The 14,444-nt window shown below is 40.8% G+C and overlaps 1 protein-coding gene across 1 annotated transcript in view; it reads left to right on the top strand.

Annotated features, from left to right (window-relative positions):
• Window positions 1-14,444, top strand: part of LOC101893211 (rho guanine nucleotide exchange factor 17) — a 114,818-nt gene that overhangs the window by 43,012 nt on the left and 57,362 nt on the right. Inside the window, exons 4-5 of the mRNA XM_059123278.1 lie at window positions 5,787-8,422; window positions 10,408-11,185. Of these exons, the coding sequence (XP_058979261.1) occupies window positions 5,787-8,422; window positions 10,408-11,185 (3,414 nt within the window). The remainder of the gene's footprint in view (window positions 1-5,786; window positions 8,423-10,407; window positions 11,186-14,444) is intronic.

Genomic DNA, 14,444 nt, shown 5'->3' with positions numbered 1-14,444 from the left:
CTGGTAAACATTACCATCGTTCTCTACTAATAAACAAACTTTGTTTTTATAAAAACAACAATAAAGAGATTAAAACTGACGATTTTGCAAAAAAAAAAAAAAAAAATCACAAATATTTATGTAAAAAAATATTCGAAAAAAAATTAAGATTTTGGTCTGGGGTCTGAAGTCTTTAAACATTCAAAGTTTTGGTCTTGAAATTTCTTTAAAAAGCCACGATATTGACACTTGAAGAACTCTTTGAGAATTCTCTGAAATATCCACGATTTTTCAACGATTCAGGTACTAGGAAAAGTCTTCATGATTCTTAAAAAAATGCTCGAATGTGGCTCATGAGAGGTTTTCGATAAATCTTCAAATAAAACTTAATTTGGCTCCTGGAGGTGTCTAAAAAACTCCACGATTATGGTTTTAGGGGAGTCTTCAAAAATTCTTTAAAAATCACGAATTAGACCTTGGAAGAAATTAAAAAAAAAATTAATAAAAATTAATACCTTCTTTTTTTAAAAAAAAATCCTCGATTTGGCGCGTGGAGGAAATGTGTTCGAGTGTTTTTTAGAAATTTTTTACTTTTTGATTCTCGATAAAGTCTTTAAAACTTTAAAAATAAAACATTTTTGGCTGTTGGAGGTGTTAAAATTATTTTAAAACACATGATTTCTCAACGAGCCAGCTAGAGAGGCTTATTTTTGTCTTTTGACAGGTGAAACGAAGAAAAATTAAAAAAAAATCTTAAAGGTATTGGGTTCTGATTTTGACCTCCAAAAAAAGTCCTAAATTTCTTAAAATCCAAAAATAAACCCACTCTTGGGGTTGGTTTTTTTCTATTTACGACTTAAGTGCCATCAACATCGCTAAAAACTATAAGTTTGGCTCTTAGAGTGGACCCTAGAAATACCTTATTTTGGTTCTTAGTGGTCTTCACAAAGCCACGAATTTTGGTCTTGGAGGTATATTCTTTCTTTCCTGATAGCCCACGCTGTAAGTCTTCAAAACTCCTTTCTTATGGACTTGGAGGTGTATACAAAAAATTCTTAAAAAATTATCTTTTTGCCCCATGGACATTTGAGTACCCCAAGTCTGGTTCGATTTACGCCATAGAAAAACAAAAAGTCCACAATTTGGGCCTTGAGGTAGTCTTCCTTCAAGAATTATTTAAAAAAATGAAAATTTTAACAGTATATCGTAGCTGACAAATTCTAAATAATTCTTTGCAACACGATGGGGAAAATCCACGATATAATCCTTAGATTGGACCCATAAGCTCTTTAAATATCAAATGTGTAGGCCCAGCTAAAATCTCAAGAAAAAGAAAATCTAGTCTCAAGAAAATCTTTATATTTTTCGATTCAAGACCGCTTTGCCTCATAGAAGTGCCTCAGGTCTTCTCCAGGTCTTTTTTAGTGGAATCTGTTGGAAGTCTTTTATTATTATTAGGTTTGTTATTCTGTTTGTAACTCCTCGACATCCCCTTCATATGGAAAACTTCCAACAGATTCCACTAAAAAAGACCTGGAGAAGACATGAGGCACTTCTATGAGGCAAAGAAGTCTTGAAGCTCTTCTATGCCAAATAAAAGACCCGAAGCTCTTTCATGCCAAACGGAAGACCTGGAACTCTTCTATACCAAATAAAGCCTAAAGTTCTCCTCTGTGTACAATCTACTTCTAATAGATCATCCTTCCATTGATGGAATACTTCAATTTCGCTTCTCGCTGTAGGTTTGTATTCTTCCCTCACACACACACACACGCATAGTTTCATCTTTTGAATACTTTGCTTTTGTATAGGTGCCTTGTTTATTTTTCAGTATTTCGGCAACAACTACTAGTCCTTCTTCTGCTCGGTTCTCTGTTTTCGTTGAAGATTGCGCGATATTTGTTTTAATACATATATTTTTTTAACTGAGAGGCATTTTAATTTTTTTGTTTTGATTTTGCACTTTTTAACATAAATAAAATAAAAACAACAACACCAACAACTACAACGACGACGAAAAAATGAATAACGAAAAGAAAAACAAATATGCACAAGGTGTTCGTTCGTATTATTGCGATCAATATTGAGAAAATCGAATTTAAACAAAACAAAAAAGGGGAGAGTTACAATAGCTGATCAGAGTATTGAAGATTGAAAGATAAATGTAATTACATTTAAAAGGGCCTCCCCAAATGGGGTACTTACACAAATTGAATGGTAGAAGAGAGGGGAGAGGAGAGAATGTGTAATCTTTATTAAGAGGTATAATAGCATTTTGTGTTGGGCTCACTGAGGTACACATCGCTTCAACTGTTGCAGTAACAAAACATAAATTTTGAAATTTATTGATGAAATTACCAAAAACAGTTGTTGCGTTTTTTCATCATCATCAGCAGCAGCACCAGCATCTTCTTTTGCTTCTTGTGTTTTTCAGTTGTTCCTATTCAACATAATTTGGTTTGTTTAGCATTTTGCCATTCTCCTTCGCTTCGTTTGATTTGATTTTAGTAATGGCTTGGCCCCAATGCCATAGAAATGATTTGCATCATATAAACGGGCGGTGATGACACTAGACTACAGAGAAAAGAAATAGAGGAATGTCTAGAAGATCCCTAATATATATTGACTACTAAATTGTTATCCACAACAGAGCGTCTCTGCAGAATCTTAAAGATCCATGATCACTGCCTTGCTAACATTCATTTTAGGCCTTCGTAGGAGTTTTAAAAATTTTAGGCCCTTGAAGGAGTGTTGAAAAAAATCTTAAAAAATCCACGATTTAGGCAATACAGGACAATCGAACATTTTCTCAAACCATCCACGATTTAGGAACTTGGCGGCCCTTTGAAGGATTATCAAAATTTTTTCGTAGGAGTTTTAGAAATTTTAGGCTCTTGTAGGAGTGTTGAAAAATCCTTAAAAAAATCCACAATTTAGGCCATTCAGGACAATCGAACAATTCTTCTAACCATCCACGATTTAGGAACTTGGCGTCCCTTTGAAGTATTATTAACAAATTCTTTGAAAAAATCCACTTTTAGGGTCTTGATTGTTCAATACCCTCTAACAATTCTTCAAAAAAAATCAAAATTCGAACCCTGGAATAGGATTGAAAAATTCATAAAAAAAATATCCACGATTTAGGCCATTTAGAACTATTGAACAATTCATTAAAAAATCCACTTTTTAAGCCCCTGACGAACCTTTGAAGAATTATTGAAAAACTCATTGAAAAGTCCACGTTTAGGCCCTTGCATTTCTCTTTAAACCAATCTACGATTTGAGCCCTTGAAGGATTAAGCAAAAATTCTTTATAAGGTCCATGATTTAGGCCATTTAGAACTATTGAACAATTCATCAAAAAATCCACGTTTTAGGCCCCTGACGATCTATTGAAGAATTATTGAAAAACTCTTTGAAAAGTCCACATTTAGGCCCTTGAATTTTTCCTTAAACCAATCTACGATATGAGCCTTTGAAGGTTTAAGCAAAAATTCTCTATAAGGTCCACGATTTAGGCACTTGGAGGAATATTGAAAAATTCTAAAAATGTTCCACGATAAGGGACATTGAAAAAGTATTGCAGAATTCATAATTTAGGCCCTTGAACAAGTTTTCAAAATTTTTCAAGAAATCCACAATTTAGACCCTTGAAAGAGTACTAAAAAAATCTTAAAAAATCAACGATTTAGAACCTAGAAGGGCCTTGAAGAATTGTAAAAACATAATTTAAAGAATTCACTTTTTAGGGCCTTGGAGAAGCATGGAAGAGTTACTTGAAAAATCCAAGGTTAAGATCATTGAAGGTGTGTTGAAATTTTGTTTTTTAAAAATCCACTATTTTGCCCCCAAGAGAAGATCCGAAACTCTAGAGAGAAGACCAGAGGCTCCTCTCTGCGACAGAGAAAACCCAAAGTTTTTCTAGGCGGCAGGGAAGATCTCGAAAGCATTTCTATGCCAAATAGAAGAGCTGAATCTCTTCTATGCGACAAATAAGTGCTGAAGCTCTTATATGCGACAAAGAAGACCTAAAGCTCTTCTATGCCGCAAAGAAGACCTGAAGCTCTTCTAGGCAATAGAGAAGACCTGAAGCTCTTCTATGTGGCAAAGAAGACCTGAAGCTCTTCTATGCGGCAAATAAGACCTGAAGCTCTTCTCTGCGGCAAAGAAGACTTGAAGCTTTTCTATGCGGCAAAGAAGACCTGAAGCTCTTCTATGCGGCAAAGAAAACCTGAAGCACTTCTATGCGGCAAAGAAGACCTGAAGCTCTTCTATGCGGCAACGAAGACCTGAAGCACTTCTATGCGGCGAAGAAGAGCTTCAGAAGCTCTTCTAGGTTTAGAAGAGCTTCAGAAGATCTTCTAGCCATAGAAGAGCTTCAGAAGGTATTCTAGCCATAGAAGAGCTTCAGAAGGCTTTCTAGCCATAGAAGAGCTTCAGAAGGTCTTCCATAGGTAGACGACCTTCTAAAACTCTTCTATGGCCAGAAGGCCTTCTGAAGCTCTTCTATGGCTATAGGAGAGGTATTCTAGCTATATGTCTTCTGGCCATTGAAGGGCTGCAGTAGGTCTTGTACCTATAGAAGAGCTTCAGAAGATCTTCAAGCCATAGAAGAGCTTCAGAAGGTCTTCTAGCTTTAGGGGAGCTTTAGAAGGTCTTCTTGTTTTGGAGAGCTTCAGAAGCTCTTCTAGCTTTAGGAGAGCTTCAGAAGCTCTTCTAGCTTTAGAAGAGCTTCAGAAGATCTTTTAGCAGTAGAAGAGCTTCAGAAGATCTTCTAGCCGTAGAAGAGCTTCAGAAGATCGTCTAGCCATAGAAGAGCTTCAGAAGGTGTTCTAGCCATAGAAGAGCTTCAGAAGGTGTTCTATCCATAGAAGAGCTTCAGAAGGCTTTCTAGCCATAGAAGAGCTTCAGAAGGCCTTCTAGCCATAGAAACGTTTTAGAAGGTCGTCTAGCCATAGAAGACTGAAGCACTTCTTCTAGTCATAGATGAGCCGCAGAAGGTCTTCTAGTTACAGAAGAGCTTCAGAAGGTCTTACAGCTATAGAAGAGCTTCGAGAGGTATTCTAGCTATAGAAGAGTTATTCTAGCTATAGAAGAGTTTCGGGAGGTATTCTAGCTATAAAAGAGCCGCAGTATGTCTTCTGGCCATTGAAGAGCTTCAGTAGGTCTTCTAGCTATAGATGAGCTTCAGAAGGTCCTTCTAGCCATAGAAGAGTTGTAAAAAGTCTTTTGTTTTCAGAGAAGCTTCAGAAGTTCTTATATATAGAAAATGTAATTTTCAGAAGGTCTTCTAGCGATAGCAGACCTTCAGAAGACCTTCTAGCCTTGGAAGAACTTCAGAAAGTATTCTCGCTATAGAAGAGCTTTATAAGGTCTTCTAGCCATATAAGAGCTTCAGAAGATCTTCTAGTTGGATGACATTCTATACAAAAAAGACCTTCAGAAGGCCTCCCTATATGTAAGACCTCTCTCCTCTTCTCCCGGTAGAAATATGAAAAAGTCTCCGTTGCAGAAGACCTATTTACTCATTAAAGGAGGTTATTTAACGTTAATTTTCTAGGTCTCTGAAGAAGGTATCTCTATAGAAGGCCTGTACAGGGGTCTTCTCCTTAAAGAAGACCAAAGTTAGAGTCTTATAAAAATATATTTTCCTAAATGTGCAGGAAATCCTGTTGACTGGTGTAAATTCTTTCTCTCGCTCTTTTTTCTCCCAATTTCTTCCGATTTTCTTTGTTTATTTCATTTTCCCTCAATTTATTTTGGTAATCATTTTCTCATTGTTTTTTCGTCTTTTCGCCTATTTTCAGATCACCATGGAAAAACGACGTAATACATTGGATCGTTTTCAGCGTTTAGGTTTTGGCCGCAAATCATCGCCGAGCACAACAAACGTGTCCAACAAAAATTCATCAGCAACAACAACGCCAACAACAGCAGCTGATTCGTGTGGCACTTCGAAACAACGCAAATCATCCGAGAAAACTGAACGGTTGCGTGAACTCACCGAATTGTTGAGAGTGGGTGGCGATAAGGCGGGTGGCGGCAGTGCGGGTCGCAGTTCTTCGCCCACCCCACCGCCGGTGCCGCCGCCAAGAAAACAACGTTCCTCGACACCATCGTCGGCCTCTACAAGTTTTGATAAGGCGGATGCCAGTGAAAAATCATCACCTTCAACGTCACTTTTGTTGGCGGAAAACTCAGCCAACAACAACAACAACAATAACGGCCACAGCAATTGCCTTAGTGGCAGCAATCGTTGCAGTGACAACGCCAACAACAACAACGAACCAATTCTATCATTCATGTCGACGCATTCCGATGATATATTGCTAATGGATCAAGACGAGCCAAGCAAAACCTCACGACCACTGCGCCATCTACAAAAACAAATCTCCATGGAATCGGGGGTGGTGCTGGAGGAGAAGGGCATCGAGCAATTAAATGTAAACAATGCCAAATACTCATCACTGTCGGCCTCGGCCACACCGCTGGCCTCCCCCACCAATCTGAAGAGCAACGCCTCGCTCTCCAATCTGGAAGTGTTGCTAATGAAACGTGAATCGAAATCTCCGCCACCATCCGCCAGCGGCCTGCTCGAGTGTCTGTCAGAAGATGAATCGGCCACGGCCAAGGCAAGTAGTAAGCGCAGTGGTCTGAAGGCAGGCAAAAGCAAAGTGACGCGCACGGATTCTGTTGGTCCCATCAGTCCCAAGGGAATGCCATTTCGTTCGGCATCATTTTCGCAAATCGACTATTCGGCGGGTAAATACAAGAAATCGGCTCTTGCCGCGCTACGCGATCGTTTGAGACGTGACAAGACGGTGGATGGGACAAGTCCCTCGACGTCGTCGTCGATATTCAACAGCGTTGTGGACAGTTTGACGTGGCCCCGGAAGAAATTGGAAGAGAAATCCAACGACAAAGTGGAGGAAAAGGAAAGCCCTCCCCAGACGGCAGAGGTGGAGGCGGCGGCGGCGAAAAAGGAACCTGATTGGATTTATATCCCCTTGAAGCAGAAACCTGATCTCAGTATTAATTTGTGTTATGGTCAGGACAAGAGTTTAGAGGACGTCATGGAATCGCCGGAATTGATACCCGAAGAGGAGGTGTTCATGGCCGATACCATACATGAGCTGCCGGAGGATAATGACAAACTGGAAGCAGCCAGTGTCATCACCATCCAGGCCAGTCATGCCAAAATGGAGTCCCTCACCGATACCATACAATCGGATAATGATTATGTCATTGATGAGAGCCAAGTGCCGGTGACAGTGGAGGCCAGCAATTTGGCAGAAGCCAAATCTGATTGCCAGGACGCTAATTCCACACCAAATTCACCCACCACGGAGGCCACTCCAGGGAATGATGGCCTTGCTCCCAATTTGGCCACTCTAATGGAGGAACAAATCCCATTGGAATCTCCCCCGGACAACTTCCTGCAAACAGCTACAACCTGCTTGATACCAGTTCCCGTCTATGAATGTGCTGCCCAGGAATGGGGTTTGGAAAATCCACCCCAAGAATGGGAGGAGGTGGCCCCTGAGGAATTCATAATTCTACCCGAACCCATTGAACCCCTGGCTACCCTGGATCAGTGTAACATTGAAAAACCTGAAACCAAAACCGACAGTGAGACGGTACCCACCATTTCGGTACGGAGGTCCTCCGATGAAATGGACGACACGGAACTGCTAAGGAAAAAGGAAGAATCACCCGATAAATCTTCCAAATCGGATGAAAGTGAATGCCAGGATTCCAAAACCGACATGGATGCGCTCAACGAGAATCGTTCCTCCCTCGACAACATACCCACACGCCATAGTTCCGATGATCGGCGAAAGGCGGATATGTCCACCAGACGTAAGGGCATCTACATTGAGAACTGGCATGAGCCCTCCGATGCCCCGGATGGCACATCGCACAAATCTCTAGCCCTCGATATTTCCATAGCCAATTTGAATGCCATAAAACCCGACTCCTCCGAGGATGATATGATGTACATCAATAGTCCCATTACGGACGATAACAAGACTCCAGCTTCGCTGTATTCCTTTGATTTGAATACCCCCGACTCAGAGTATCGCCATTCACCGGTGTGGTCCAAAAATCCCATGATGTCCAGTTTTAGTTGTCAATCTTCGGAAGAGAAAGATGATCCGCCATTGGCCTCGCCACCCGTCTCTTTGAGTACTTCACACATTAGCCTTCCCAGGCAACATAAAAGTTTTCCATTTTTGCGTACCGATTCTGTGTCGGATAATGAAAGTGATCGTACACCACCTCCCCGAGATCGTAATAGTCCCGTTTCTGGGGATCATGATTTTAAGCGGTTCTCGAAGCGTCCCTTGCGCGGTCCCTATGGACAAATGCTCGAAGCGGAAATGAAGAAACCACAGAAAAAGCATTTCGAAGAAATTCTCGAGGAGCTGAGAGAGGATAATGGGTGAGTAGAGGTTTTCATAGAAAATTTGGTAGAGAAAAGGAACAGATAAAGGCAGTGAGAAAAATAGAAAATGAATGAATGACAATAGCAGAGCCTAGGAGGTGCACTATTGCCAATAGCAGAGCTTATGAGGGGTGTTATTGGCAATATCAGATCTCATTAGGTGTTCTTTGGCAATGGAAAAGCTTAGGAGTTGTGCTATTGACAATAGCAGAGCTCACGAGGTGTGCTATTCACAATAGCGGTGCTCACGAGGTGTGCTATTGACAGTAGCAGAGCTCATGAGATGTGCTATTGACAATAGAAGATCTCAGGTGTGCTATTGACAATAGCAGAGCTTTGGAGATGTGCTATTGACAATAGCAGAACTTAGATGAGCGCTATTAACAATAGCAGAGCCCAGGAGGTGTGCTATTGGCAATGTCAGAGCTCACTAGGTGGGCTATTGACAATAGTAGAAGTAACGTGGTGGGCAATTAGGGCTTCAGGTCTTCTCTATTTGGAATAGAAGAGCTTCAGGTCTTCTTTGTAGCCCAGAAGAACTTCGGAGGGCTTCCCCATTGCCTAAAAGAACTTCGGAGGCCTTCTCTGTCACCTAGAAGAGCTATTTGTCTTCTCTGTCTCCTTGAAGAGCTATAGGTCTTCTCTGTCGCCTACAAGAGCTGTAGGTCTTCTCTGTCACCAAGAAGAGCTATAGGTATTCGCTGTCGCCTAGAAGAGCTATAGGAATTCTCTGTCGCCTAGAAGAGCTCTAGGTATTCTCTGTCGTCCAGAAGAAGCCTTGAAGAGCTTCAGGTCTTCTTTGTCGCCTACAAGAACTTCGGAGGACTTCTCTATCGCCTAGAAGAACTTCGGAGGCCTTTCTCTGTCGCCTAGAAGAGCTATAGGTCTACTATGACGTCTACAAGAACTTCGGAGGACTTCTCTACTGCCTAGAAGAGCTGTAGGTGTTCTCTGTCGCCCAGAAGAAGCCTTGAAGAGCTTCAGGTCTTCTTTGTCGCCTACAAGAACTTCGGAGGACTTTTTATCGCCTACAAGAACTTCGGAGGACTTCTCTATCGCCTAGAAGAGCTGTAGGTCTTCTCTGTCGCCCAGAAGAGCTATAGGTCTTCTCTGTCGCCCAGAAGAGCTATAGGTCTTCTCTGTCGCCCAGAAGAGCTATAGGTCTTCTCTGTCGCCCAGAAGACCTGTAGGTCTTCTCTGTCGCCCAGAAGAGCTATAGGTCTTCTCTGTCGCCCAGAAGACCTGTAGGTCTTCTCTGTCGCCCAGAAGACCTGTAGGTCTTCTCTGTCGCCCAGAAGACCTGTAGGTCTTCTCTGTCGCCCAGAAGACCTGTAGGTCTTCTCTCTGACGCCAAGAAGAGCTGTAGGTCTCCTATGTGGCATAGAATATGGTTTTTATGGCAAATTAAATAGTTCCTGACCTTGTATTTATTTTCCATTAAAAGGGTTCAGGGTTTGTTATTTTTTTCGAAAGATTAGTTGTTTTTTTTTTTGGCAAAGAAGACCTTTCCGATTCTTTTTCACATTTCTTGTTTTTGTAATCAATTTTTAGAAAAATATTCTCTAAAATTAGATTTCCCACTAACCGGAAATGCGCCATTATGATTATGATGTGGGTAGTGCTTTTCAGTTTATTTTGTGGGCAGACGGCACTTGAGGTCGAGTTAAGTTCTTCCATAAAAATGACACAATTTTCCTGGAATCTAGGAACACACACACATACAAAATGTAAAGAAACACATAAACACACACACTCGCACATTCACCCAGATGAGCATTTTAGTTCGTTATTCGCCGTACATGTTTTTCTTGACTATTTTCCTCACCTCGCCTGGCTTATTTTCCTTTTTTTTTTAATTTTATTAACCAAATAATATTATTGACTTGTCTCTTGGCATTTTTTTTGTTGTTTCCGCTCAAATCTGTTTTGTCTGGCTTCGGTTTATATTTTTCGTTTATTTTTTGTTTTTGTTTCTTTTGCAGTTCCTTACAACCAAGGCGCCAGCGTTCTACAAACGATGACGCAGGTGGCAGTCGTGGCAGTCACAATGTACTGCCCCACTATTCCAGTTCGATGCGTGTGCGTAAAATAGGCACTGGCAACAATCACAACAACAACAACAACGGCACCAGTCTACCAGTGCCCCAGCATACGCGTGCCGCCTCAACACCATCACAAATCGAAAACATCAGTGGCAGTCGAGGCAGTGCCAGTGGCAGTAAATCTGACGCCTTGGATAATGATCTACGTCTAATTAAGCCGCTCGAAAAGAAATATCAATCGACATTGGATACGACCAGTATAGGTCGTGACGATATGTTGTTGACAACAACAACAACGGCGGCAATGGTCAAAGGTGATGCCAAATCGGCGGCAACCACCTCACCGACCTCCAAATCCAAGACATCCCTGCTGCAACGTGAGCAGAAGCGAGCAGCTTCCGAAAGTCCCACGAAAACCAGTCACAGCAAACGCAGTCAATCGATGAGTAGTGGAGAGAAACCCTCGAACCACTTACAACATGTCCATCAGCAGAAACGTAGTCTGGATGTGACAAGTACGAGCAAACAACACAAGGCTGGAGCTGGAGGTGGTGGTGCAACATCCACGGCGACATCAACATCAACACCAACAACAGCTGCTGCTGCTGCCTCCGGTGGCAATGCAACCCAAATTCTGCCCACACAAGAGCTGCTGGCCCAGCTGTTAAAGGGTTCCAGCGAAAAGCTACTGTCCGAACAGCGACAACAAATGTTTGCGGTAAGTTTTTTCGAAATTATTGCGTAATTATTGGGGCGTGGGATATTTAGTGCGAAGTAATTAAATGGAGGAGCATCTTTGAATGCCTAGAGGATGTTGCTGGAATATTGTCTGCAATTTTTTGAAGAAGGTTGCTTAATCGAAATTTCATTAATTCATTTAGAAGTATATATAAATCTCAAGAATCTTATAGAGATACTATTTTTTTGATATGGAACACCTAGAGGTCTTCTGTTCGTTATAGAAGGTCTTGAGGTCAGCTATTTCATATAAAATACATAAGGGTCTTTTTTGGTGTGGTATAGAAGACCTAAGTGCTTCCGTTTTGTCATAGAAGACCTACAGTCCTTCATTGTGACATGGTAGACCCTAATATAAAAGACCTCAAAATCTGCAATTTTAGATAGAAGACATAGAGGAATTTTATATGTTATATTTGACCTTGAGATCTTCTTGTTCACAAAGAAGACCTGTATGGAAGACCTGTGGGTTTGCTATATGACAGAGAAGAACTACAGGTCACCTCTTTGTAATAGACGGCCTAGATGTCTTCTGTTTGCTATGGAAGTCCTTGAGGACTGTTTTTTGATATAGAAGACTTAGGGGTATTATATATGATATAGGAGGACCTAAACCTAGCTTTATGATATCGAATACATATACTATTTCATATAAAAGACCTAGAGTTCTTTTATAGTGGTAATCATGCTAATATCGAAACTGATAAAGATAAGAAGCTAAAATTTTGCACAGGTCAGTCTCTTTGTCTGTAGCCAGGTCAAGTTCGAAGATGGGATATATCGGCCAAAGAATCGTAAGCGAGCCCACTTCTTTGTATAGAGTTCGTACAGTCTACGCCAGAAAATTGTCTATGCATGTCCTGGTTTGTATAGGCCCCATATATCACTATCTCCCCATATTCGGTATTTTGATGATTTTAGCTAGATTATTCGCCGGATTTTTTTCAAGTTTCGTATTTTTATATTGTAATGGCTTATGACAAAAGTTGCTTATGCAGGTCCACGTCTTCGTATAGACCCCAATATAACGGCCATATTCTTTATCTTTAACATTTTAACAGAATTTTTTAAGGACTTTGTTTTTTTTTTTTTTTTTGAAAATTTCCAAATGGTGGCGGGTATTCAAAGTTCGACACAAATTTGCCAAGAACCCTCATATAGGAACTTCCTTAAAATTTGTTTTGGTTTCCGTTCTCAAATATTCTGCTGGATTAGCTGTGTAGATTTTTCTTCTTTTCGCACCTTTCTATTCCTATTCAAGCTTGTAATCTGTTAATTATAAGGAAAATTCCGTAAAGATCATTTTTTTTTTCGAATTTGGTTTCCTACTCTTAAAAATTTATCCACATTTCAAAAAATTTAACATGAATTATGTCCTTTGTATACCCTGCAGAACATAGTGGCAAAAGTATTATATCTTTATGCATTTGTTGTAACATGGAGAAGGAAGCGAGATAGACCCATAGTTACTTTTGAGGATTTTCAAAGAATCACTTTCTAAGTCGATTTATGCATGCCAGTCCGTCCGCCCATGTATTTTTGTGAACAAAATGCAGGTAACATTTATTATCAGATTGAGTTGAAGTCTTCCAAAAAATATTTCTTTGGCCCAAGGACGAACCCTATTGAAATTAGTGATATTTGGATCAGATTTAGATATAGCTCCCAAATATAAATGTTCAACTGATTTCGGGTTAATTGTGCACCAAACGGCCAGTATCTATCCAAATGACCTGAATTTTGGTACATCCAACCGATTTCAGTGGCTATCCACCACAAGTGGCTATCGTTAGAGCACTTCAGCATTTAAATGTGAATAAATCTTTTGTGTCTCGTACCATCGCTCGTTACCGTGAAACTGGTAGCGTAGCCCGACGTGAAGGAAGTGGACGGAAGAAAACAGCAACATCAGCAGAAATGGTTCGAAACCCGCGTCGAAGTGGCCGAAAAATGGCTAGTGAGCTGAACATATCGCAATATTCCATTCGGCAAGTATTGAAAAATGAGCTCGGGGTAAAGCTATTGAAATTGCAAAATGTGTAAGAACCTACACCGCTTCGCATGGTCGATAGTGGTGAACTGCCGATTTTGGTTTTCTCCGATGAGAAAACATTCTTTGTCCAGCAGTTTGTAAACAAACCCTCAAAATGATCGTGTTTACTTGCCAAAGAGTTCAGCTGAAAATGTCCACCTTCCGTTCACCACCAGAACTCAAGCGCCGGCCATGGTGATGGTGTGGGCCGCCATAACAGCCGATGGTCGCTCTCCGCTCGTATTATCGACCGTGGCATCAGAATAAATGCCGAATATTACCGCGAAAATATTCTGGAGGGTGTATAAAACCTTGGGCACGCAAAGATTTTGGCCGCAGACCTTGGACATTCCAACAGGACTCAGCACCATCGCAGTCAGCACGCGCCACCCAAGAATGGCTACAAAATCAGGTTCCTCGCTTCATTTCCAGCGCACAATTGCCACCAAAATCTCCGGACACCAATCCGTTGGACTATTGTGTCTCTGGAGTATTATGGAAAGCAAGGTTGGCACTAAACAAGTTAAAAAGTATTAGTCGGTATTGCCGCCAGATATATACCCTCAGCCTATGTTCGATTATCTAAATATATTTTGACTAGTGTTAAGATTACTCAAACGTTTGACCCTCTATGGAGCAGATCCCGAAGGAATGGGCCAATATTGCCCATTTCCTATCGGACTCAAAAATATGATATAAATATTTCGACAGATGTGCCAAGTCTAAATGGAATCGGATGTTACTTTGGCGTTTTATGAGCTTCATGGGTACTCAACATTTCTATATTTTATGGGGGAGGTACCAGAAGGAGTGGAACGATGTATTCCTCCTTCACAACAGACCATGGGTTAATACAAATATTAGGATGTGTGAAATTTGAAGACAATCGGACTTTTACATTACATTTAATGAGATTGTAATTATTCAAAATTTTGACCATTTGTGGGGGAGGTACTTGATGGAGTGCACCGATATTGTCCATTTCTACACCTGATCTAGTACTGACGCAAATTTTAGGATATGCAAAGATGCAGAAGAATCGGATTATCCTTTCTCTTTCTGTGCAAAAAATATATTTTTTGAACATTTCGACCTTTTGTGGGGGAGGTACCAGAAGGAGTGGACCGATATTACCCATCTCCGAACTCGATCTAAGTTTGACAAAAATATTACGATGTAGCCAATTTGGACCAAATCGGATACTCCC

Source organism: Musca domestica, unplaced genomic scaffold (assembly GCF_030504385.1).
Source record: "Musca domestica strain aabys unplaced genomic scaffold, Musca_domestica.polishedcontigs.V.1.1 24, whole genome shotgun sequence".
Classification (NCBI taxonomy): Eukaryota; Metazoa; Arthropoda; class Insecta; order Diptera; family Muscidae; genus Musca; species Musca domestica.
The sequence above is the reverse complement of the archived record's forward strand: the minus strand, read 5'-3'. Positions and strand labels throughout refer to the sequence as shown.